At 40.7% G+C, this 22915-nt stretch overlaps 2 protein-coding genes across 2 annotated transcripts; one reads left to right on the forward strand and one right to left on the reverse strand.

Annotated features, from left to right (window-relative positions):
* Positions 1–246: 246 nt before the first annotated feature.
* On the forward strand, positions 247–7924 carry LOC107384996 (specifically androgen-regulated gene protein). The gene is made up of 4 exons (XM_015958549.3): positions 247–1467; positions 3896–4049; positions 4209–4404; positions 4478–7924. The coding sequence occupies exons 2-4, from the start codon at positions 3945–3947 to the stop codon at positions 5599–5601; spliced, it is 1425 nt and encodes a 474-aa protein (XP_015814035.3). The 5' UTR covers positions 247–1467; positions 3896–3944; the 3' UTR covers positions 5602–7924.
* Positions 7925–13569: 5645 nt separating this feature from the next.
* Positions 13570–21621, reverse strand: lmcd1 (LIM and cysteine-rich domains 1). Its single transcript, XM_015958548.3, has 7 exons — positions 21468–21621; positions 16854–16930; positions 16113–16368; positions 15376–15525; positions 15080–15298; positions 13870–14088; positions 13570–13751 (listed from the first exon to the last, which is right to left on the reverse strand). Exons 1-7 carry the CDS (start codon positions 21492–21494, stop codon positions 13641–13643), a joined length of 1059 nt encoding a protein of 352 aa, XP_015814034.3. The 5' UTR covers positions 21495–21621; the 3' UTR covers positions 13570–13640.
* Between the last annotated feature and the right edge of the window lie 1294 nt (positions 21622–22915).

Genomic DNA, 22915 nt, shown 5'->3' on the forward strand with positions numbered 1-22915 from the left:
AGGGTGAGTGTCTCTGTATCCCGAATGAGCATGTGCTCTGGCTACTTGACCACGGGGATGTGTCTTTGGCTGACTGGTTAGTGCGTGTGACTCTTACCCGGGAGTCTGGGGACCGAATCCTGTCCGGGCCCTTGTTTCTCCACCTTGCCACAAGTTAATTTTTATTTGCGTGATTCAAGTGCAGCAGATGAATTTCCTAGGCATGATGGCTGCACGCGCCCGATCTCCGTTTAAAAAACATGATCTGCAAATTGTGATCAACGCCTTTCAGAGTGGCTGAAACCAGCTGGCTGTCGCTGCTACTGGAGCCTGTAGAGACGCTGAACGGAGCATCGCTTTGCCCCTCCCTCCCTTGTCTCACACTGTGCAGACACACAGCAGCAAAAATATAAACAAACATGTCTGCTGAACTTTTCCCCTGTGACAACTGATGTCAAGTTTTCATCCTACAACAAAAAATGTGGCGCAGAGGAAGCTTGTTTTTAGTAAGAGTTTTAAAGAAGAAACTGAGTGGTGTGAGGTGTTTTTAAGGCTCGCTGCAGAAATAAAAACACGGAGCATCAACAGTCAAACAACACTCGTCTGTAGGAGCGTGAAACTCATAGCTGCACAAATAACCTGTGAAATAATTAAAGACATCATGCTAGATCAGCAGCCTGTATCTGGATCTGCTCAGTATAGGAGCCGCTTCAGATATTAAACAAATATAATAATAATGTACCGAAAATTATTCAAACCGAACCGAATATCATTTTAGCGCACCGTAACACCCCTAGTAAACCGTACTTCCAACCTTCCTTTGTTTTGAAAGGAGAAAAACTGAATCCAGCAGCCAGCTGGATATGAAATATGTTTCAGTAAAACCTTCCTTCCAACATGACGGAAACATCAGATGCTTTTGGGATTTTCACACTATATTCTTACATACTGCACCTTTAAACTCAAACACAGTTGGGTTACGATCATTGTGGGATTACACTAGATGTTATTTTAGGCTCCTCCTTAATAGGATTTAAGCTTTGTTACAATCAAGCTGGCACCTCATTTGCCTCTGCTACTACTGAGACAGTAAAAGATCAGCATTTAGCCTCAGAATAGGTCCTTCAAAAGATCAACATGATTCCAATAATAACACTTTTTATTCTTGACTCATACTGTATCGGTCTGTTGTTTCATTTAAAAACAAGTGCACATGAAACTACTTCACAGAAGAATTAATTCGATGAACAAATAACAATAAAACATTTTTAAAAACATGATTTCAGTGAGAAGTCCGGTGGCTGCAGGCTCCTCTGAAGGAACATGAACAAAGACAGGCTTGCGTGTCTTAAGGTGGTTGCTGCTCTCTGATTGGCTGAAAGCTTAGAGCACAAAGTCCATGCAGGTGTCAGCCTCGCGCCCACCTAGTCTTTAGTTTCAGGTGGATTTGAAGAGGACCGTTTTTACTTGGCAGATATCTAAAAACAGGTACAGCTGCTAATGATGCTTTAGTTTGTTTGATGCTTTACTGAAAGTAAAATTATGTTTAAAACAACTTTAAATCTAATTTTCTGTCATAGTTTCAACTCATTATGTTTCTTGTGAAATTCTTAAAAAGGTATTTAATTAGAAATTAGCATGTTTGCATAATTAGGTTTTTATTTATTATTGCTGTAAAGAATTGGAGCTGTATTCAGTCAGTGTAAAGGGAAGTTTAGATGGTAAAAACTTGTGAAAATTACAGAAAATAACACATTAAGTTCAGTTGGTTCAGTGTCTGTTCATTAACCAAAATAAAATAAAATGTTTCTGTTTTTATTGAATAAGGAATTCTGTTTCTACTGACTTGAGATTCATTTCAATTTTGCAGTTTTGGCTACGGTAGAGATGCGTGCATCTACAGGACACGAGGTTTCACATAAAGTAGTTTATGCAAAACTGAAATAATAAAGAAATTAAATTGAAATGGGGTTTATCACCAATCTTCCACTGTTCTTCAACCTTCCTACAGCAGGACGGATGGGGACGATCACATTCCAGGATGGTGATAGGGGCATTAAAGTTTCACAGGGATGGAGTGACACGGGAAATCGTGCACAGAGAAAAGGAGTCCTTTTGTTCTGGCTGTGGTCACACTAGCATCCGTTCCCTCAGGTGTTGAGATGCATCCCGAGGGAATGGGGGGAGGGGGGATACCAAAACTGATGGTCTAAAGGGACAGCTCTAGTGCCTGACTACTGTTTATGTAGAACACCAGAGAGACAATGTGGGTAAACTAGATGTTGTGCAGCTTTCAGGAAATCGTTGCTGCACATCCTCTAAAACTGATCCAGTAAAGGAAGATTAGGACTGTAATCCAGTCACATGCAGCGAGGAGGACATGAGTAGTTAAATGTCTCTCAAACACACACACACACACACACACACACACACACACACACACACACACATCTGCTATTCTCTACCACTGAGAGTTTATCGTGCATTTAATGTTGCTGTTTATTATTTTACGTCCGCTGCTCATGTGAGACTCTTTGAGGATACAGGTGAAATAATCCTGGATGGTTGGGTTATCAACTTCATCACCATGTTATCAGTTTTACTGCAGCACTTTCTGGAGAACATGATCAGCTCCACTTTAAAATCCAAGATTGCTGCTCTGTTCAGTTAAAAAGTTTAAAATGTTCTCACTGTTCCTGCTAGTTAAAGTTAACAGGATTTGAACCCCGATCTCTCAGTCTCAGGGCAGACACTCAGATTATTTCCTCTGAACACGCTGCTTTCATATTTGCATTTTAAAATTGCCAAATGCATTTTCATTCATTATTGCTGACAGTAAGAAAGTATTAGTACTTAGTAAATCCAGTGTTAGGATAAAGTGCATGGGTCCTTTGCACATTATCTACATTCTGTGCACATTATTAGCTTTTTGTATGATTCATCCAGTTGCCAGTACACTGTGTAACTTTTTCCACTGTTCTTCTATGTGATTTAAAAATAGTGGTGATATAAAGTTGGTAATCTTTCATACTTTATATTTTCCCTAAGTTCCTCTAGAGCAAACCAATCATTTAAATGAACCAAGAGCATTGACCAGTTGAGCTGTGTATCCACAAGAGGGAGCTGTCAATCAATGAGAATGCTCTCCAGTCCCCAGCTGTACTGCTAGATGATGCCCAATCAGCTTAGCACACCAACCTAGCTTCAATGCTAACTCAATCTGCATTGAATTGATGCCAGCCTGTAAGCTGCTAGCTAACAGTGGAAGAGGAGGAATGGGAGCGAAGAGGGATTTGTTTTTGTGTGTTGGAGCTAGGCAATTAGCGTAGCGTTCAACCTTACACTACACCTGATGGTTTTAGACATTCCCTTGCTTGAACACTGCAGATTTGATTAAAACAAGTGATTAGCAGCTCTTGCAGAACCTGATAAAGGCTGAGGAGATAATTAGTTAGAGTCAAGTTTCTCTGAGCAGGAACATATAAAAACATTCCTTGTAACCCACTTTGTGTACCCCTCCACATTACAAAGCTCAGCTCTCAGCCTTTCAAATTTCAAAATCTCCTCCTCTCCTTGATGACTTCATGCCCCCGGCTTTAATGGGTTTTAAATTATTTAGCAGGTGAACAGTTTGTTTTATTACTGTTAGTAATAAACAGTTCTTCTGTCAGATTTACTAGAAAATGTGCAACTTACAACAAGTGGCTGCAAAAATGTAGAACACAAAAGTTGGACAACAAGATAAACACTGCCTGAGAGCAATTTAAAAGCTTTTTTTTCACAACTAAACAACTGCAAACACAGAAAATTGGTTAGTAAGAAGATTTTTAACACTTTTTAAAGTCTGGTTTTCCTCTGCCAGGAGAAACGGGGTCACTTGATGTAATCTTACTCTCCATTTACTCTACTTTCATAGAGTGAAACATCAGTCTTTTCCTCTAACTCTGGATAAGTAGGGCACCGAGATGCCCAAGAGTGATACCTGGCCAGGTGGCACAGCACTGGAGACGATGAATGGCATGGACAGCGCCGGGAGCTGCGACAGTGTTGTTAGTGCCAATTCAGGCTTTGTAAGTAGACCAGACTCCATGGTATTTATAGAGCTCATCATGCAAAACAACATGAAATAACAATGTTGGTAACTGAGACCTGTAACATCATAGCTGAGGGGATCTCTGTAGATTGTTTGAGGCCTATTGTTGAGTTTGGGTTTTTCTCGTGTATTTCAGAGTGATGACAGCCTAGAGCATCTTTCTGCCGAAGAAAAGGCATGTCTCATGTTTTTGGAGGAGACTATTGATTCTTTGGACATTGAAGAGGACAGCGGACTTTCCAATGACGAACCAGACCAGCTGCCGAGCCCAGGCAACATCACAACCAAACTGGCAGACCTGTCGGCCTCCATGAGCAAAAGCAAGCTCAGCAGTGAGTTTTACATGAATACATCAACAGCAGCTTGTATGTGCGGTGTAAAAACATGTACTTGTTTGTCTTCCAGGTTCAGAGAAACCTGTTTCTGATCAACCCTTCAAGAAAAGCGTGAAATCCATACACATGCAGAGCTATCTGGTTCCCACTCCCCTCGTCGTGGCAAACTGCTCACTGGTTCCCAGTGATAAACCAGTTAATTGTGCTGACAAATCTGTGTTTTTAAAGCCTCACTTCACATCTAAAATCAACAAACTTACTTCCAATTACAACCAGAAACCTGCTACCACCCCAGTACCTTTTGAGGTTAATGTGGTGACACCCCCTTCCGCCAAACCAAGGGACTGCTCAGTCAAGACAGCTGAAGGTCCGTTACCAAGAGGACCTCTGTCTTACGATGCACTCGTTCATTTGCGGAGGAACGCCTCCACGAAGAAGACCCCTTTATGTCCTACGATTGATCACACTATAGACTTGAACAAACAGTGCACCCCAATGGAATTCCCAAACCTGGAAAATCTGCAGAAATCTGCCAAATCCCACCCAGAGGTCCTCAAATCTAAGACAGGGCCTCCAGCTGTGGCCCCCAAACCTAAAACGGTTCCTGCCAACATACGTAAAAAGACCCAAAATGAAGACATTTTACACAGCGTCAAGCATGCAACAAACCCACAGTTGGTTAGGTTGGAAGCTCTGCAGAAGCTCGGCCTCCTGAAGGACAAAGAGAGAGAAAGTGCAGCAGCAGCCACACCACCTCCTACTAAATCGCACAGTTTTTTGGATCCGGCCTTTAGCAGTAACACAAGAGGTCCATTAAGCTGTAATCCAACAAGGAGTCCATCGTTTAGTTCCTCTCAAACATCCACGAAACACACGAACAGGAATGTGAAGGGCCATGTCCATTTCCATCCCAACTATAGAGATGATCAGGAGCCCGGGTCGGCATCACAGCATCCCGCTCAGACCAGTAGACTGAAGACAGCTGGTCTGGAGCGCTCCGTTAGCCTGGATTCCTACACAAACTACTCCGAACCCCAACATATCCCATCAGACAAGTCTGTGAAAACCACCAATACGACTCAGCCTTCAGACAGCAAACCCACCAACCTAATGGGATACACGGTGATGGTGGTTCCTGGGATGGGACAGGATCGAAAGGAGGCTCTTAGAAAGCTGGGACTCCTCAAGGACTGAACCTGGAGAACAGCAGGTTTAATGTGGCGTTAGGAGAGATTACCACCATCCAAAAGAATCCCAAAGAAAGGAATTTAACACCTTGCAGGTGAAACGTATTCAAGATCAAAGCTGCCATCATAAAAACACATTAGGTACCAAATCAGATTCATGTAATTCTGAGCTCATTTTCTGCCACAACCTCCAGCAGTCACCAAACACGTGCCTTGTACCTTTTAAATGTTTTTTAACCATGTCAGCAAATTACCATCAGTTCAGTTTCAGTTCAGTACAATAACCTAAAATGAACTTTCATCTATCACATTTCTGTTATTGTTTCATTTTCACAAATGTGTCTGTAATAAAGCAGCTGAGAGGGTTGCAAGAGCAAAGCCCAGTTTTAAATGTTTTATTAGCTACTTCAACGTGATCATAGAATATGAACCTTTAGGAAACAAAACAATATTTTAGAAGCTATTACTTGCCAAAAATTTCTATTGAAAAAAATAAAAAAGTCTGAACATCAGACATAGAAGGGCATTAATGCCACCTGTTTAAACTCTGAAGCCTTATTTCTGAGACGTTACTATTTGCTGTTTGATCTGATTTTGTTAAAGTTTTACTGGAATGGGAGTGCTGGTGCTGGAGAAACACTCACTCAACCGAAGAGAAAGTCTGCTCAGCCGTTCTTCCATTATTATCTTCAGCACCGCAAGGGCGATGATCTGTTTTCTCTGATTTCCTAAGATCCTCTTCTAGAACATGTCGTTAGGGTTAGGCTAACCCTAACCATAACGATGATCCATGAGCACACACACACACACACACACACACACACACACACACACACACACACACACACACACACACACACACACACACACACACACACACACACATTATATTTGCTCTTCTGCTAATGATTATTAGATTATTATTTTCTAACAAAATGCAGAGTGGATTAGTCTCCTTGCAGATATAATCAAGATTAGGTTAGAATTAATCTGATATCAGAACAAATTTAATAAAAGCATTAAAATAAACGTATTCCAAGAATTATAACCTAAATTACCAGAAACATCAGATTTAACCAAATTTACATTATTTAAAAAAACGATTATGTGATTTTTCAGAATTATTATGAAATGACTGACAGCAATAAATGTCTCATAATCCCGTCTCATTAAGAGCCACTCGTGGGAGACGGGCTGGGGAGTGAATGAGGAACAACTGTGTCTTCCTCATTCACTCAGATGTCTGACCTTCTTTGTAGAAATCATTATTAGGCATCCTGTTGGCTAGAAGACCTCGCAGAACCTGAAACACACAAACCACGAGGCGGCAGATGGGACGGTGAGGGCAGAATCAGCTGATTTTGGGTCGGGAGGTGATACCTGCCGGGGGAGGTTGAGGGGTTTGTGGCAGCAGAGTTTCAGCATGTCGTCCAGTTCCTTAGGGGTTTTGGACAATCAGGGGGATGGACTCTTCCTGATTGCTGCTCTTCTCCAGTTCCCTCAGACGACTCTGAGTCCGTTGGGTAAACCAGACCTGTGGGGCAGAGAGGGGGAGGTTCTGACCCAGCCCGAACATCATCTGCAGTACCCCTCCTTATCTAGAGGTTAAAGAGTCACACAGTTGGAGCAAAATCCTGTTGTTTTTGGTTTGATCTTTGACTTTTCTGTTCTGTGCTGACTAGGGCTGGGCGATATGGCCTAAAATCAATATCACAATCTACTGAGGATTCCACCTCGATAACGATAAATAGACTACAACTACAGGTATGCGCAGAAACAAAAGTTGTCCACTAGATGGGGCTATCACATGTATTATGTTGAGTCACATTTTTACTCAAAGTGGTACAGCTTCTTAAAGGGACATGAATGCTGCCAACCTACACACTTCTTTTCATTTTATAATTATCAAATTTATTGACATGGGAAAAATGATCACGATAAGAATCAGAAATTTCGATAACGATAACTTTTCGATTAATTGCCCAGCCCTAGTGTCGACACAAAAGTGATTCAACAGTTCAAGTTCAAAACTTCCCTTTTAAATGTTCAAGTCTGAGGACTGAAACTGGGGAAAATTAGCCAAGTTCCAAAGGAAATTCTAAAAACGCCTGATAAAATCTGGAGAATCGTTTCCCTGACAGGACCGACTGTAGATCAGATCTTCTCGGAGTTTACCTGCTGGACAGACCAAGGTGAGGCTGGACAGGGCCGAGGAGTAGCGGGCAGCGTACACACCGGCCACGTTTCCACCCATTGAGGTGCCGACCGGCTGAAACGGTCGTTTATTCCGACCGACACTCTGAACAAACTAAAAACACAAAAACAGATCAACAAACCATTAAACATCTGAGGTTTCTCTGTTTTCTAGGTAAAATATTCTGATAAAATTACTTTAATTAGTTTTATTCACATATTTAATTATTTGTGGTTCCAAGAGTTTTTAAACTCGTTGAGTTTTAGGTTTTCTGGTTTTGTAAAAAAATTTTAGCTAAACTCGTTTTATACACTTGTTGAGCTGACCCGCACTCATTGGATTTTCCCTCTTGGATCTGTCGTTTAGTTTCTCCTTCTGAACGACTGAAGACAGGTGTCGTGTGTAAATGCATGTTTAGAGAAACAACGTTCCCTTTGACAACGCTGTGATGATTTAAGCAGCTTGATTTATTTCTTAAACAATCTGAGCTGTCTGGGTCAGCTGCTGGACTCCAGTCCAGTTTGGTTCTTCCGTGTGTGATGTTGGTTTTTCTTTCACCTGCTGCCCTCTGCCGGTGCATAATCTGGTTTTGGTCTGACCTGGTGGATTCGGCTGGCCTGGCCCTGGATGCTGTAATCCTCTGTGCCGGTCCGACTCGTCCCCTCGTGTCCCGGCATGTCCACAAAAACCACATGTTGGTCTCTGGGGAGGAACTGGAGGAAGAAACAAGGACAAGAACTTAAAGTGGAGAACCGTGTTGGAGTTCATGCAGCTCCGTAAAAACATTATAAAGGTAAGGAATAAATCAATTTGAAAAATAATCAGCTAATAATAAATAAATCTGGGAAAGGTCAAAGGTCATTTAGACACCATTTTTATTCCATTTTTAAGATAAAAAAAATAATTATCAGTGGAAAACCTTAACTGTAAGACAGCTGCTGATCTTCCACAGACTGACCTGAGGCCAGAGGTCAAAGGTTAAGGTTTCTAGAAATGAACTATAACCCCATCTCAAACAAAACCCACTGGGGTCAAAAGCTCTTCAGAGGGTCAAAGGTGAAAGGTCATGACAGGACAGTTAGATAAATCTGAACCGTCTATAGGGGCTTCAGGAGAAAAACCTGTTTCATCTGAATGAACCACAAAACATCCGGGGATGTTTTCCCACAATGCACTGCAGCATGTAGGAAGAAAACCAAAGTATTCTAGAGTCAAATGTGACAGCATCTTTCTGACAGCTGGAAACTGGACCCATCCAGGTCAGGAAACAGAACCAGAACCATGTGAGAGCCGATCAGGTCAAACAGAAGGTTACTGAGAGTTGCTGCTGCTGAAGGAGGTTGTGCTGGGGCATCCAGTGGACTTAGATGTTTTCCTCTGGGTTCTGCTGTTTGAGCTAAAATGAGTTGTCTTTATTTATCTGCAACAGCTGGATCAGATGTTTATTTTTATTAATCCTCCCAAACAAAAGTCTTGTGTTTACAACAGAAACGTTACAGAATAACAAATATGCAGGTATAATATCCTTTAACGTGTGTGTGTGTGTGTGTGTGTGTGTGTGTGTGTGTGTGTGTGTGTGTGTGTGTGTGTGTGTGTGTGTGTGTGTGTGTAGCTTCTGTTTAAATGTCAATAATTTCTATTAGCAGTTCTTCAAACTCTGATTTACAAAACGCAGCGTCTTCTTTGTGCACCTCCTTACCTGTCAGGTATTCTGTATCATAATTTGGTATTCCTGAGATATTTCCAAGTGAAATCATTTTGATGCTGCTGTAGTTAGGAGTTTTATTTGACTTACACGTTAGGAAAAATATTCTGAGTTCTAACCTCATTAGTCCAGGTTATAGAGATTAATCTAGAGCCAGAGGAAGTGGTTACACAAGAAACTATTAAAAACCCAAAATATCTCATTTCAGGACTAAAAATATCCCAATCTGGTTTTTATTTCACGGCTCAGGAAGCATCCGTCAGACGGTCAGCTGGTGACTCTGCCGCTCAGGAATGTGGGCCCAGAAACTCCAGGAATACCACACATTCCTGCTGGGAGTGGGCCAGCTCAGGCAGCAGCGTAGGTGTCCACCTGAGGTCTCTGCTGCAGTCATCTGGCTGGAATAGAGTTAAACTCAAAACCACTGAGAAGGTAAATAAATTCTAATCTACCGTAAAGGTTATTTTTAATCTAGATTATCTCTTAACCTTGAGTCTGATTCATTATAAACTAAAAACAAATTAGTGCAGGATGAGTTGAGTATCAAACAAAAACCAGCGTAAAACAGATCTTCTATAGTCCTTTTTTATTGTTTTATGTTTAAACCACAGAAATAAACCAAAACTGTCACGAGGTGGTTTCAGAGAGAGGTTAGGGCCCAAGATGCAGAACCAGACAACAAGGCAGGAGGTGGAAAACGTAAAAATCCTTTATTTAGGAGTAAATCCAGAGAATGAAGGGAGCCAAAAAACAAAATCCAAATAACTAAACCTAGAGAATCCAAAACAACAAGAGACCTAGAGATACTAAAAGCTAGAGAGGGGACCGAGACGAGGTCGACACAAACAATGAACCAACAACACACTGCAGACAGGGTTAAATACACTGGGGCAGGATGAGAGGGAGATGAGCTGCAGGTGTGTGGGGAGAGAAACCTAGTGAAAACAATTAACTAATCAGTGAGGGGAGAGTAACTTGACCTAAGAGTAAAAACAAAATCTGAAGACAAGAAGATAAAGATAAACAACTAATGATCAGAGGAGAACTAAAAAACCAGTGGAGAAAGAAACACACTAAAGCAGACTAATAAATGAAAATCTGAACCAATAGGAAAAAACTACTGAGGTGTAACTAAGGGAGACCAAGGGAACAGTGTAACTAAGGGAGACCAAGGGAACAACGGACCTGGGGGGATACTTGGGGAGGGGGAAAACCTAGAGGGGTTGCAGATCAGGGAACACATGAGGAAGACGCAGACAAGGACACATGAGGACACTAGGAGACACATAAGGAGAACCCAGAGAGGGATAGAGAACACATGGAGACACATGGAGACACATGAGGGAGATGCAGACACAAACCATGACAAAAACGTTATCAGCTAGTTTAAGAAATTCATCTGTAATTTTTTGGTGTTGTTTTAGGAATTTGATTCTGTTCTAGTTAAACGTGACAAAAGCCATGGTGACAAAAACGGTACGTAAAAAAGCAACAACAAAATAGTTTGAAATGAAAAGTTTATTTTATGTTTCCTGTAACTAAACAACAACACATCAAAACCTTTCAAAGAAAACAGAAAATCTGATGATGTTCAGCTTTAAAACACATTTAAATGCAACATTTTCACCTCACAAAGCAAATGTATTAACAACGATTTCAGTTTTCTTAAGCTTTGTAAATTCCAGCAGAATTAAAATACACACAGACATAAAAAGTTTTAATGAAACTTTGAACAGCTTTGTTTTTAGTTTCTGCTGCTTTTAAAAAGAAGAGATTAGATCAAACCATGAAATGTTTGTAATTCTCACTTTTATGGCAGAATTAAGAACAAAATCATGTAGCGAGGCAGCTCGGGAGGTTTAGATGAGAAAGAAACTAAATATTTTGTTTATCCAGTTTATTCAGGTTTAATGAACACAGAAATCATTTTAGAGTTTTAATAATGAACAAAAACCCAAACAAACTTATTAAAACACATTTTCAAGATTAAGTTTTTAATCTTGTATGGTGTAGCTTCCGGAAATGGTCTGTTTATCCATCTACAGGTCACCTCTTCAGTATTGGGTCATTTGGAGACATAAGTCTTAACGGGTGCTTTAATCTGCAAGAAAGATACTGTTACTTGGCCAAGGTCCCTCCAAGCTCACTCTTATCTTAGACTGGTTTTTATTCACAGCACAAGATTGATGAACTTTCAAAATTGAATCATATAATGAACAATAACGGTTGAAGAATAATAACAATGTTTTGATTAATCTGTGTTCAAATTACTGTGGTTGAAATGAATATTATTATGTTATGATCAGTAAAGTTAGATTTAACAAGTGAATCACTATCTCTGACAGCTCACACACAGACACGTAACGATGACAAGGTTAAGCTAATATCCTGACACATTGCTTTCTGTTCCACCAATCAGAACTCCTGTATCTGATGCGGGGCATGTTTTCTGAGGTTTGTTGGTAAAAACCCTTCTACGTGTCAAATTCTGATTTGTTAGTAAATCAAAATATGACAATCATTAAAACAGAGCTCACTTCACCGTGAGTCAGTTCTAGTTCTAGTTCTTGTGAGTTCTTGAGAAAGCTTTGGACCGGCCATCCAAGGCAAAACCTCTTTAAACCAGAGCATCTTTTGACAAACTGTCAAAAAAGCCTGTTGCAAGCTACAGCTGACCGCAAATGGTTCCTTCAGAACAAAGCTAAGCCAACTTCAACTCCTTAAGCGTTATTCCTAAGACGCAAATAACAACTGTTGTGACCTGGAGACATCCCGAGACCGGTCTAGTCGGCACTGCGGTTGCTTCTACGGACTTCGGTCCCTCTGGGGTCCCCGGACCTCAACACATTCCGGATCTACCACGGGGGTCTTCAAGCTGGTACGTAGACTCGACAGATTGCGTCTGATGTGTTTTTGATAAGAACCAAATTTGTTAGTTTAATGCAGATCAAATTCACTCCCACTCAGAACTCAGTTTCTTCAGATACGAGAGGTTCTGATAACATCACATTCACACACCATCACACCTCACATTCCATCCACTTAGATCCATTCGTCACATAAAGTGTCCTAGTTGTCATGTTTTTAATTGTTTAGAAAATAAATTTCTTGCTTTTTATAAACTTGACTCTCTTCTTGAATTAATACGAAGTGTCTTTCAATCCCTGAATAACCAAAGATTTCTAAATCTTCTGGTTAAACTTTCAAAGACCAATCAGACTGGATTTCCATATTTATATGGAAATTCACATCATTCTGGTCAAAGTGTAGGGTAGTCTATCAAGCTTTAAAAGCACCCAAACACATAAGTGTGTTACTCCTTACAATGGCCTTATAGTGAATCATAATCACTTCATTTACTTTATAACTTTTAGTTATTCAAACTCTTTTGCTAAAATGTCCCACTGGGGCTTCTGTATGAAGCTGCCGGCTAAGGTAGAACAGAACAGCAGGATATGGATGACTTAGCAGCTGATAAATCAACAAAGCGTCTGCTTTATTATATTAAAACATTAAAGTCAACCGAACGTTTTTCCAGGAGCCTGAAACGGCAGTGATTTGACAGGATGAGTCTCTAAAGTGTTGATGTCCGGCTGAGTCTTTAAAATCCTGATGAATCAGCTTTTGTCTGTGAAAACAGAATATTTTTATTTTTTTCACGTCAGTGCAACACTTTATTCTGGTTGATTTAGATTCCTAGAGGCAAACAAAACAGCCACAGAGGATTTGCGGAAATAATTTCTATTTTTAACTCTTTCTGACCTTGTGATGACAAAGAAGAAATAAAACAAGGGCATGTTGAAATTAAATTCAAAGTATTTGAATATTGTCGGACGACAATAGTTATTCATGTTTTAGAGGTATGTGTGAATGTTTGTGACTCTTATTGTGAAGTTTTGTGACTCAAGTTCTGAGTTCCTCTGTGGACGCTGCAGCCTTAACCTAAGAAACAAATAAATTAAAAGTTTCATTATTTTCATTTGGACTTTTTTCTCAACATTTCAGCTAAAATTTCAATACTGCATCCTTGTTTTACTTCAGTTTTTCTCCAGCATGATGCTAAAGCTCTTTGGTACTTTTTGTTTTGATCAGAGCTGCCTGCTTCCCACTTCCTCTGTCTGTTACTCTGTGTTGATGCTTGGTAGTTTCAGTGCTGACAGGGAGAATCCAGGCTCTGACCACATTTCCAGCAGCAGTAATGTTCTCGATGCCACGTCCGTCCATCTTTCCCCGAAACAAAATTCTTACAGAAGATGAGCTGAAGGAAAGCAAGATGGAAATTACTCCTTCAAAATAAAATGATAGTGCCCTAAGATGCAGGTTTAGTCTCAGATGTAGTTCTCTTTTGGATCAGGTGAGTAGACATGAATTCTCACCTCGTCGCAGCCGGAACATCGAGGCCACACAGACTGGCAGTAGTGTCGTCCACAGAGAAGCTTCTGATTGGACCAGAAGTAGACCAGGTCCACCAGACCCTGGTCACACTCTGAGCAGACGAAGCACATGGGATGCCACAGGGCATCATGGTAACCAGCATGCATAGCGTAAACAGCTGGACTGTCCTTCACTAAGTTACCGTGGCAACCAGAACACAGCTGAAGGAAAGAAAACAAAGCGAGGGGATGAAAGTGGAAATAAACATTACAGACTTCCATCCATCCACCCATCTCATTCAATTCAATTCAATTCAGTTTATTTATAAAGCGCCAAATCACGACAAGAGTCGTCTCAACGTACTTCACACAGTAAACATTCCAATACAGGTCAGTTCATTAAGCCAATTAGTAAAAAGTTTCCTACATAAGGAACCCAACAGGTTGCATCGAGTCACTGACTAGTGTCAGAGTCTTTACAGCAGTCCTCATACTAAGCAAGCATGCAGCGACAGTGGAGAGGAAAACTCCCTTTTCACCAAAAGAAACCTCTGGCTCAGTATAAGCAGCCATCCTCCACGACTCACTGGGGATCGAGAAGACAGAGCAGACACACACACGCATGCATGCATACACACACACACACACACACACACACACAAATCCACACACACAACAAGTTGTGTTTCTATGGTTACATTGTGATTTCTTAGTAAATATTCGATTTAGTAAGAGATACACTTTATTGTATTCATCCTAGTGAATCTATATTTAATTCAACAGGTAAACTAGTAGAAAATAAAATGTTATTATTAGGAGAGGTTTAAGTGGTTAGCAGCAGTGTTCAGGCAGATGGCCCCCACCATGAGGGCACCACAGCTCAGCAGAACAACATTGTAGCTTCTTCTGGGGAGAAAAACACTTTCCTTTTCTGGAAAGGATGCTTCTAATCTTAGCAATATTCCGCAGGTGGAAGAAGGAAATCCCACAAACCTGTTTAACGTGGGATTTGAATGACATGTCCTGGTCAAAAATGGCACCAAGGTTCCTTACTTTGTTCTCAAAGACTAATTTATTGCCGTTCAGGTCAGGTGATTGACTAAGAAATTTCCTTTTCTAAATTTCAGGTCCAAAGATGAGAACTTCAGTCTTCATCCATTCACCCATCCACCCATCATCCATCCATCCATCCTCAGCTGGTTTATTTACTCACATATTCACTCTTATCATCAGTTCCATTCACAGCAGCACTGCCCGAGCAGTGGTCCTGATGCTGAGCTGTATCCTTCATGTCACATTGAACTTTGGCCTCCTTTGCTGCCCTCTGATTAGCTGCTTCCTTCAGAGAGCTGCCCTCTCCAGGTAAGGCCACCTCGCCCACTCCCAGCACCTCCTGTTTGTACTGCTTCACAAACAGAATCATGGAGGATATCTACGGGAAGAAACACATGTATTCACTTCAGTGACTCACTGAGTAAATTAAGATGTTCCTGGTGTACCAACTGATACCTCCTCCTCACTGGAGAGACTTTGGCACTGCATGGGGTCCTGATCATAGACTGGCAGCTGGCTGAGGAGCTGCCTGCGACGTCCCAGGGCGCCATCGGTCCCAGAGACAGGATGCCTGCTCTCTGGGAGGAGTTCCATGTACTGCATGGCCTGAGGGATTTAAGTAAAGGATCATTTCGATCTTCTGTATAGTGAATAAAAAAAGTAATTACGTAAACATAAAGCTCTGTGTAGCCATTATATAATAATCTGTTGAAAAGTTTTGTTTTAACACTTAGTCCTGCTGAATAAAGCCACTTTTGGGAGTTCAGTTTTTTAGAGATAAATATCCATGATGTGATTTTCCTATCTGTAGCTCATCATGGAGTCAATCATGTTTTCATTCAGCCTGAATTTTTCACCAGCAGAACCCGACCAGCGGGTTCTGGTTTCATCCAGCTGTGTGTTGGTTCACCAAAGAGGTGATGACTAACAATCTGGGCCTGATGTGACGAGGCAGTGTCTGCTAGGTTTGGATCTGTCTCCACACGCTCAGCCACCGTAACGTCTGTCATCACTGTAATCACAGGTTAGAGTCTGGATTCTGTCGCTAATGGGAATCAGACGCTAAGAAAGGTCTAGAAATCTGCACTGGACTTTTTTATTCTGAGTTCTCGCCTCCTAATAAATTAAATCACATGACTTCTTCTCAGATCTAAGATGAGGGAACCAGAACCTCCTCCTTCTCTGATCCTCACCAGTTTCTGATTCAGGCCCGCCGGCGCCCACTCATACGTTGTTGTGTTGAAAGTCGGGTCTTTGCGCGATACCACAGGATTTGTCACAATCATGCGGTTTCTCTTGTACATCCGGAGGCCCCCGCCTCCTTTGACCTTGGCCGTTAGATGACAGCAGGGTGAGTCCGTGAGCAGACGTCCCATTCGCTGGTCGTCCTCGGAGTTACTTCCTGGAGCGTGGTCGACCGTACTGCAGCCACACGCCTCGCAGGCTTTCCTGGACAGAAGCGATCAGACAGGGTCATCTTCACTTCACTAGACTTTTTAGTTGTGTTTTACTTTGAGAGAATTTAGCAGCTTTTGATCCACCCAAACCTTTAGATGGACACTATAGCTAATTAGCATTAGCAAACAAAAAAATGTTGAAACACAGTCAGGTGACTGATGGATTGAAACGGTGATTCTGGGAGAGACTGAGAGTTTCAGTATCTGAACCATCAATTACAAGAAAACTAGACATAGCATCTCCATCTAGCTAAAGTCACAATGCCCTGACATGTCTACAAGCCCCGCCTACTTACCTGCACACAATCATGGTGTTTTTAAAGCATTTTAAAAAATTACAACTTAGTATGCTAGAAGAATTAGACATATTATATCCATGATAAACCACAACTTTTAGAGCGAGAGAGGGGTGGTGGTGGGATTGTTGATGTTCTAATGCCTTTTATTGTTTTCCTTTTTGGTTTTGGTTAGCTGTACCTCCAAGAATGTGGCTGAAATCCAGAGCAGCCCTCCTTACATCCCAGGCACGTCGCTGCACTTGGCTTCAGAGACATCTGAGAGGAAACACAAGTATAACAGCAAAACCATCCAGTAATAAAGTTGGGTTACACAAAGAAAAAGAACTAAATGAATCAAGGTGATAAAATGCTAAAAGATGTTTAAACACTTTGGACTTTTTGAGGGAAAAACAGAAATCTGTAAAACAAGTTTGTGTGGAGAAAACTCTGAGACATCAGATGTGGATAAAATAATGTGACGTCAAAACCAAACAGAACAGACAGGTCAAGAAAACAGGAACGCCCAAAAGCCGTCAGAAATCCAAACAGAACCCCGAGGTGGGGGGATGAGGAGGATGAAGATGATGAAGATGATGAATAGGTGTTGTGGGTGAGAATGATCAACTTGTTTTGACCCCTTTTCAGCGGCGGGTGTGGAGACACGAGGTGGGAGGACACGTTTATTAAACACACTTTCATCATCTATGATCTCATCGCTACGCCCGATGACATCACTACAAACCTGATTCTCCTCCACGCCTCGGACTGTTTGTTCTGCCGCTTTTAAACATAAAAGCCAGATTCTAGCGAGCCTCTCTGAAGTTCTGACTGGTTTTTAACTCTAACAGAAGTCATCTCTTTGATTCTGACAATATTTGGTGGTTTTGAGGAGAAAACTGTTCATCTTTAAGCTTCAAAAGGGGATTAGTCTGAGTGCCTTTATGTGTCTGAATGTTGTGTTTGGATCGCTTTCAGCTTTGGACCTTAGTGAGCACATTTCTATGAAAATCTGAATAATCAGCACAAAGTTGGACCTTTTACCTCTTGGTTACATAAACAAACTCTCTGGAGCTAAAAAAAAAGGTTCACACACTTATCTCAAGGTCTGAAAATCAACTTTAAAAGGAGAAAAGTCCAGTTTGCATCCTGGGAGACTCAAATAAGAGTCCAAATGAATCTACGCTGAAGATGAAACCAGAATCTGGATTGTTCCCAGTTAGGAACCCATATGGTTCTCTTACTTTGGTCATTTCATTTAGATGTGAACACTTGAGGATAGACCCATCAGATTTTACAAACATTGAGGTCATGTGTTGTAAAGGACTGAGCAGAGGTCATAGGTCACGCCCATCGGTCACACCCTACCTGACAGCGAACTAATCTCTGCTCTCTTTACGAAGCAGCAAAAAGAACCGGGCTGGTGAACGCTCCAGAAATACCAACATGTGAGACGACCGAGTGGCTTTAAAGCCTCTGGCAGCAAAAACCTGACAGTAAAATAATCTGCTGCTCTTTGTCTTTCCACCTGTCTGCCTGTTTGTCTGTCAGCAGGTATTAGCAGCTCTGTCTCTGCCGGGGGACGACGGGTAAATATTTACAGGGACAAACGTGTGATTTTACATAACAGACACGATACGTAAGCCTGACGGTTTCGGTTTGGTTGAATCAGGTAATAACACCGTTAATGACTGATGACACAGCACAGAGCGAATCGTGTCAAAGTTGAAGACATTGTTCCTTTTTATCTGTGATGCCAGCGTAAGAAAGGTGTCAGCTGACTGTGAAAACTATTTACGTGAAGCGACATTAGACTTAAGTGTACAAACATTTCATTTCATTCTACAATAAATTTAAATGATGCTAGAAAAAAAGCTTATTTTACGTTGTTAGTTCAAAGTCAAATATACTTTATTTTTAAATAAAAGTGGAATTTAAAGGAAACTTATATTTCAGTCAAAATGCTTCAGATAAATTGTTCAATGTTTTATTTTTGTATTTAAAATGTATCTATGTCTACGTGGAGTTTACTTAAAATAACTGATTTTTGTTTGTTATTTACCTTTAATGGAAATAACAGCGACAGAGAGCTTTATCCTGTTACGATGTTTTCATGAGTCACTAGTGCAGACGTGTGAGTGTGTTTAGGAGTGTGAACAACACAACAGTCCCTAATGAAGGTCACAGTGATGACATACGTTTCTGAAACAGCTGAGGCTCAACGATGCCTCCAGAGAGTTTCTGACTAGCTTAGTACTTTCTGTGTTTTGTCAGCAACGTTTTGTTTTTGAGCCCAGCTGGTTCCTGATGCTGATTGGAAGTTGTGGAGTGTCGGGTGTGAAGCAGCATCAGCATCTCCAAATTCATGGTTGAAGCAGAAAGAAGTGGAATGTTGCACCCTGGTGCTTGGGATAGAGGAGATGGATGGACCAACGGATTGTCTGCAGAAATGAGGATGTTAATCTGGACTCTCCAGGTGAAGAACCTCTAGCTCATCAGTCTTATAACCCTCAGCTACAGTCATGAGATTCTGGATCCAAGCAGCTGAAATGATCTTCCCACGTAGGGTGATCAGGTATAGAGATGAGAGGAGCTCGGAGTGCAGCTGCTGCACCTCCTCATTGATTAAATTCAGCAGAGGTGGTTTGGTCATCTTCTCAGGGCGTCTCCTGGTTGCTTCCCTCTGGAGGTCGTAGGAGGAGATCCAGAACTCACTGGAGGGATTATGTATCCTCCTTTGTGTGATAGATCCTCCAGGAGGAGCAGAGGGGTGTCTGGGGTTCCCTCCTGGACCTGCTTCCTCTGTGACTTTACCTTTACCTGTGACTTGTTGCTCACCAGATACAGAAATAAGTATTTTATTAACTGCATTAAAAACAACAAGTCAAAGATTTGTTCTAGAATGAGAGATTTAAACCAACAGGACCCTGTTGTCTCTCTATTGAAGTGATGCAGCAGTCCTATATTTAGATGGGGGGGGGGGGGGCAGACTGGCATTTTAAACATGACGGCTATGTGAAGAATAAAGTACAGGAAGCACTGTGAGATAAGAAGCTGGAGGTCGTTCTCCTGAGTCTCACTCACAGGGTCTGCTTCAGTTTCCTGTTGCTCCAAACTCAAACTAAACCTGATACAGTTCTCATTTTAAAACACGATGAGTCACAGTGGAGAAATTATCACAGATTATCCAGAATATCCTGTTAGTCCAGTCAGGAATAACAGACCCATTTTAGTGTTTTATACCAAATCTTGTGTCTGTGAATTAATAAAAATGATTCGATCCAGGATCAAATTAATAAACTGTTAGTTTCTGATTTCTTCCTGTTTTAATTTGATTTAATTTTCAAACTAATTTATTTAGACCTATTTTATTCATTCATTAGGTTATTTTCTGATTCATGAAGAAAAAAGCCTTCTTTTGTTTACATTTTCTTATGTTAATCAACTCATTCAAAATAAATCATTTATGAACCAAATGATGAAGTTTTAATGATATTAAAATTTTCAGGTGTTGTAAAGCTGTACATTTCCATAACTTTGGGCTGATTTTGGAAGCTTTGTTGGGATAAAATGGATAATAATAAAAGAAAACTGATGGAGATTTCAATCAGGTGTTGTTTGTTTATTCTGAGTGTTTGTTTCGTGTTTTGGCTCCGTCTGCCTGTGTTGGGAGTTATTTCTATCCTGGGGGTGACACTTTTTCCAGCCCAGGGCTCAAATCCAGGATCAACCAGCTTCTGACCGGTTCTGACCCATCCAGTTATCGGACCAAACTTGAAGAAGAAGAAAATATAATTTCTAAAGCGTCTCTCAAGATAAAAATCATGAGGTGCTTCACAAAAACAAAAAATGTAAAAATACAAAAAGGAATTTAGAAAATGGTTAAAAATATATTTTAAATTAGCAAAAACAGACAATTGTGATTAAAAATGTAAAGAGAGAGAGAGATAATAGGAAAGAGGGAAATCAGTGGATCCTGAGGTAGGTGGAATAGGTGGGGAGAGCAGAATAAGTGGTGAAGATGGTCATACAAAAGCCAGCTTGAACAGGTGGGTTTTTAGCTGCTTTTAAAGGAGTCCACTGATCTCAGGCTCAGGGGGAGAGAGTTCCAGAGCCTGGGGGCCACAGCAAACAACCTGCTACCGGACCTGCAGGAGGCAGAAGTCTCAAACTGACTTCACATAAATAAAGCTTTGATTGGTTGATTGATTGATTGATTGCAAATCACAAAAATGTAAACAAACAATCAGCTGATCTGAAACACAAAGGCAGTTTTCACCTTCTCTTTTGTCCAATTAGCTCATTTATTTTTGCACATCTGGAAAATGTAAAAAATCCTTATTTAGAAAACTGTACTCAATTTCTGCTTTTTAAATTTTACATTAGGATATGAATCAAGTTCTAAAAATAAATAAATACAAGGAATAAAAAATATATAATCTAAGTTTTGATCACATACAATCAGTTTTAATTGTATTTATTTCACTGAGGCATTTTTTCTACAGAAGGACTTACTTTTCTTACCTATTAAGTGGCTAAAATGATGCTCCATGTGAGAAAAGCTAAAAAAAAAAACTTTGAATCAAGTCAGTATTAATCAATAATTATTTGTCTTCCACCTTTTCATTGTGTAAGATAAACTAAAATAAAACTAAATAAAAATTAAAGAGAAAATAAACTTAGTAGAGCCTCTTGTTTCTGACTTTTACTCTGAAAAGCCTCCAAAAGGAGGTGGATCAGCACCTCACCTCAGCTCCACAGACCCTCTGACCATGACTTCCACATCTGGAAGCATCTTTAAATCAGATGTTTTTACCTTCTCCATGGCTGGGCTGATGTCCATCTTGTCCACTCGTCTTCCTCTCTCTGTCTGCCTCTGTTCTTCCAGAACAATTGCTCTGCTGTGGACCACACTTCCTCTCTCCCCGCCCAGTCGCTCCTGCTGCCCTGCAGCAACCAGCCGTCTCCTCTTTCATCCACTCGCTCTGATTCGCCCTCTCCTTTTTTCTCCCTCTCATGTCTCTCAAATGTTCTGGCCTGAAGCTCTGGATTTTTCTTCTGATTTGTCCGCCTGGCCTGTTTTTCTTCTCCACCCCCTGCAACATGAAGCGAGCAGGTTTCTTTTACTGCGGTCAAGTGAGCCGTCGTTCGTTTGTCCGTGGTTAAGTGAGCCGCACCTACAAATGAAGTGCGCATTTACATGGTACTTTACGGAAACTCTCGCTGCTGGAGAAGAGATGAGAAAAGCGACACAGAATGGGCTGAAATGCTAAATGTGCCTTTTTGATACACAAATACTAAGTACCTCGAGTACTACTTGGTACCAAAGTATGAACTACCTTTACTGTGTACTTTTTCAATAATTCTACTTCAAAGTATGTCCAAAAAGCCAAAAGTGCTGTGTTTGAGTTAGGATAAAATGGTATTTGGGAAAAAGGACACTAAGAAACCTATACACAAGTACCTCGAGTACTACCTGGTACCAAAGTATGAACTACTTTTACTGTGTACTTTTTCAGTAATTGTACTTCAAAATACGTACAAAAAGCTAAACGTGCCGCGTTTGAGATAGGATAAAATGAGATTTGGGAATAAGAACACTAAGACACCTATACACACATACTAAGTACCTCGGGTACTACCTGGTACAAAAGTTTGAACTACTTTTACTGTGTACTTTTTCAGTAATTGTCCTTCAAAGTATGTCCAAAAGTGCTGTGTTTGAGATGGGATAAAATGAGATTTGTGAAAAAGGACACTAGGCCACCTATGCATACATAATAAGTTCCTCTATTACTGGTACCAAAGTATGAACTACTTTTATTGTGTACTTTTTCAGTAATTGTACCACAAATTACGTACAAAAAGCCAAAAGTGGCGAGTTTGAGATAGGATAAAATGGCATTTTGGAAAAAGGACACTAGGCCACCTATACATACATACTAAGTTCCTCGAGTACTACCTTGTATCAAAGTATGAACTACTTTTACTGTGTACTTTTTCAGTAATTGTCCTTCAAAATACGTACAAAAAGCTAACGTGCCGTGTTTGAGATAGGATAAAATGAGATTTGGGAATAAGGACACTAGGTCACCTATACATACATACTTAGTACCTCGAGTATTACCTGGTACCTAAGTATGAACTACTTTTACTGTGTATTTTTTCAGTAATTGTCCTTCAAAATACGTACAAAAAGCTAACGTGCCGTGTTTGAGATAGGATAAAATGAGATTTGGGAATAAGGACACTAGGCCACCTATA

This window comes from Nothobranchius furzeri, chromosome 3, assembly GCF_043380555.1.
Source record: "Nothobranchius furzeri strain GRZ-AD chromosome 3, NfurGRZ-RIMD1, whole genome shotgun sequence".
In the NCBI taxonomy this organism is placed as follows: Eukaryota; Metazoa; Chordata; class Actinopteri; order Cyprinodontiformes; family Nothobranchiidae; genus Nothobranchius; species Nothobranchius furzeri.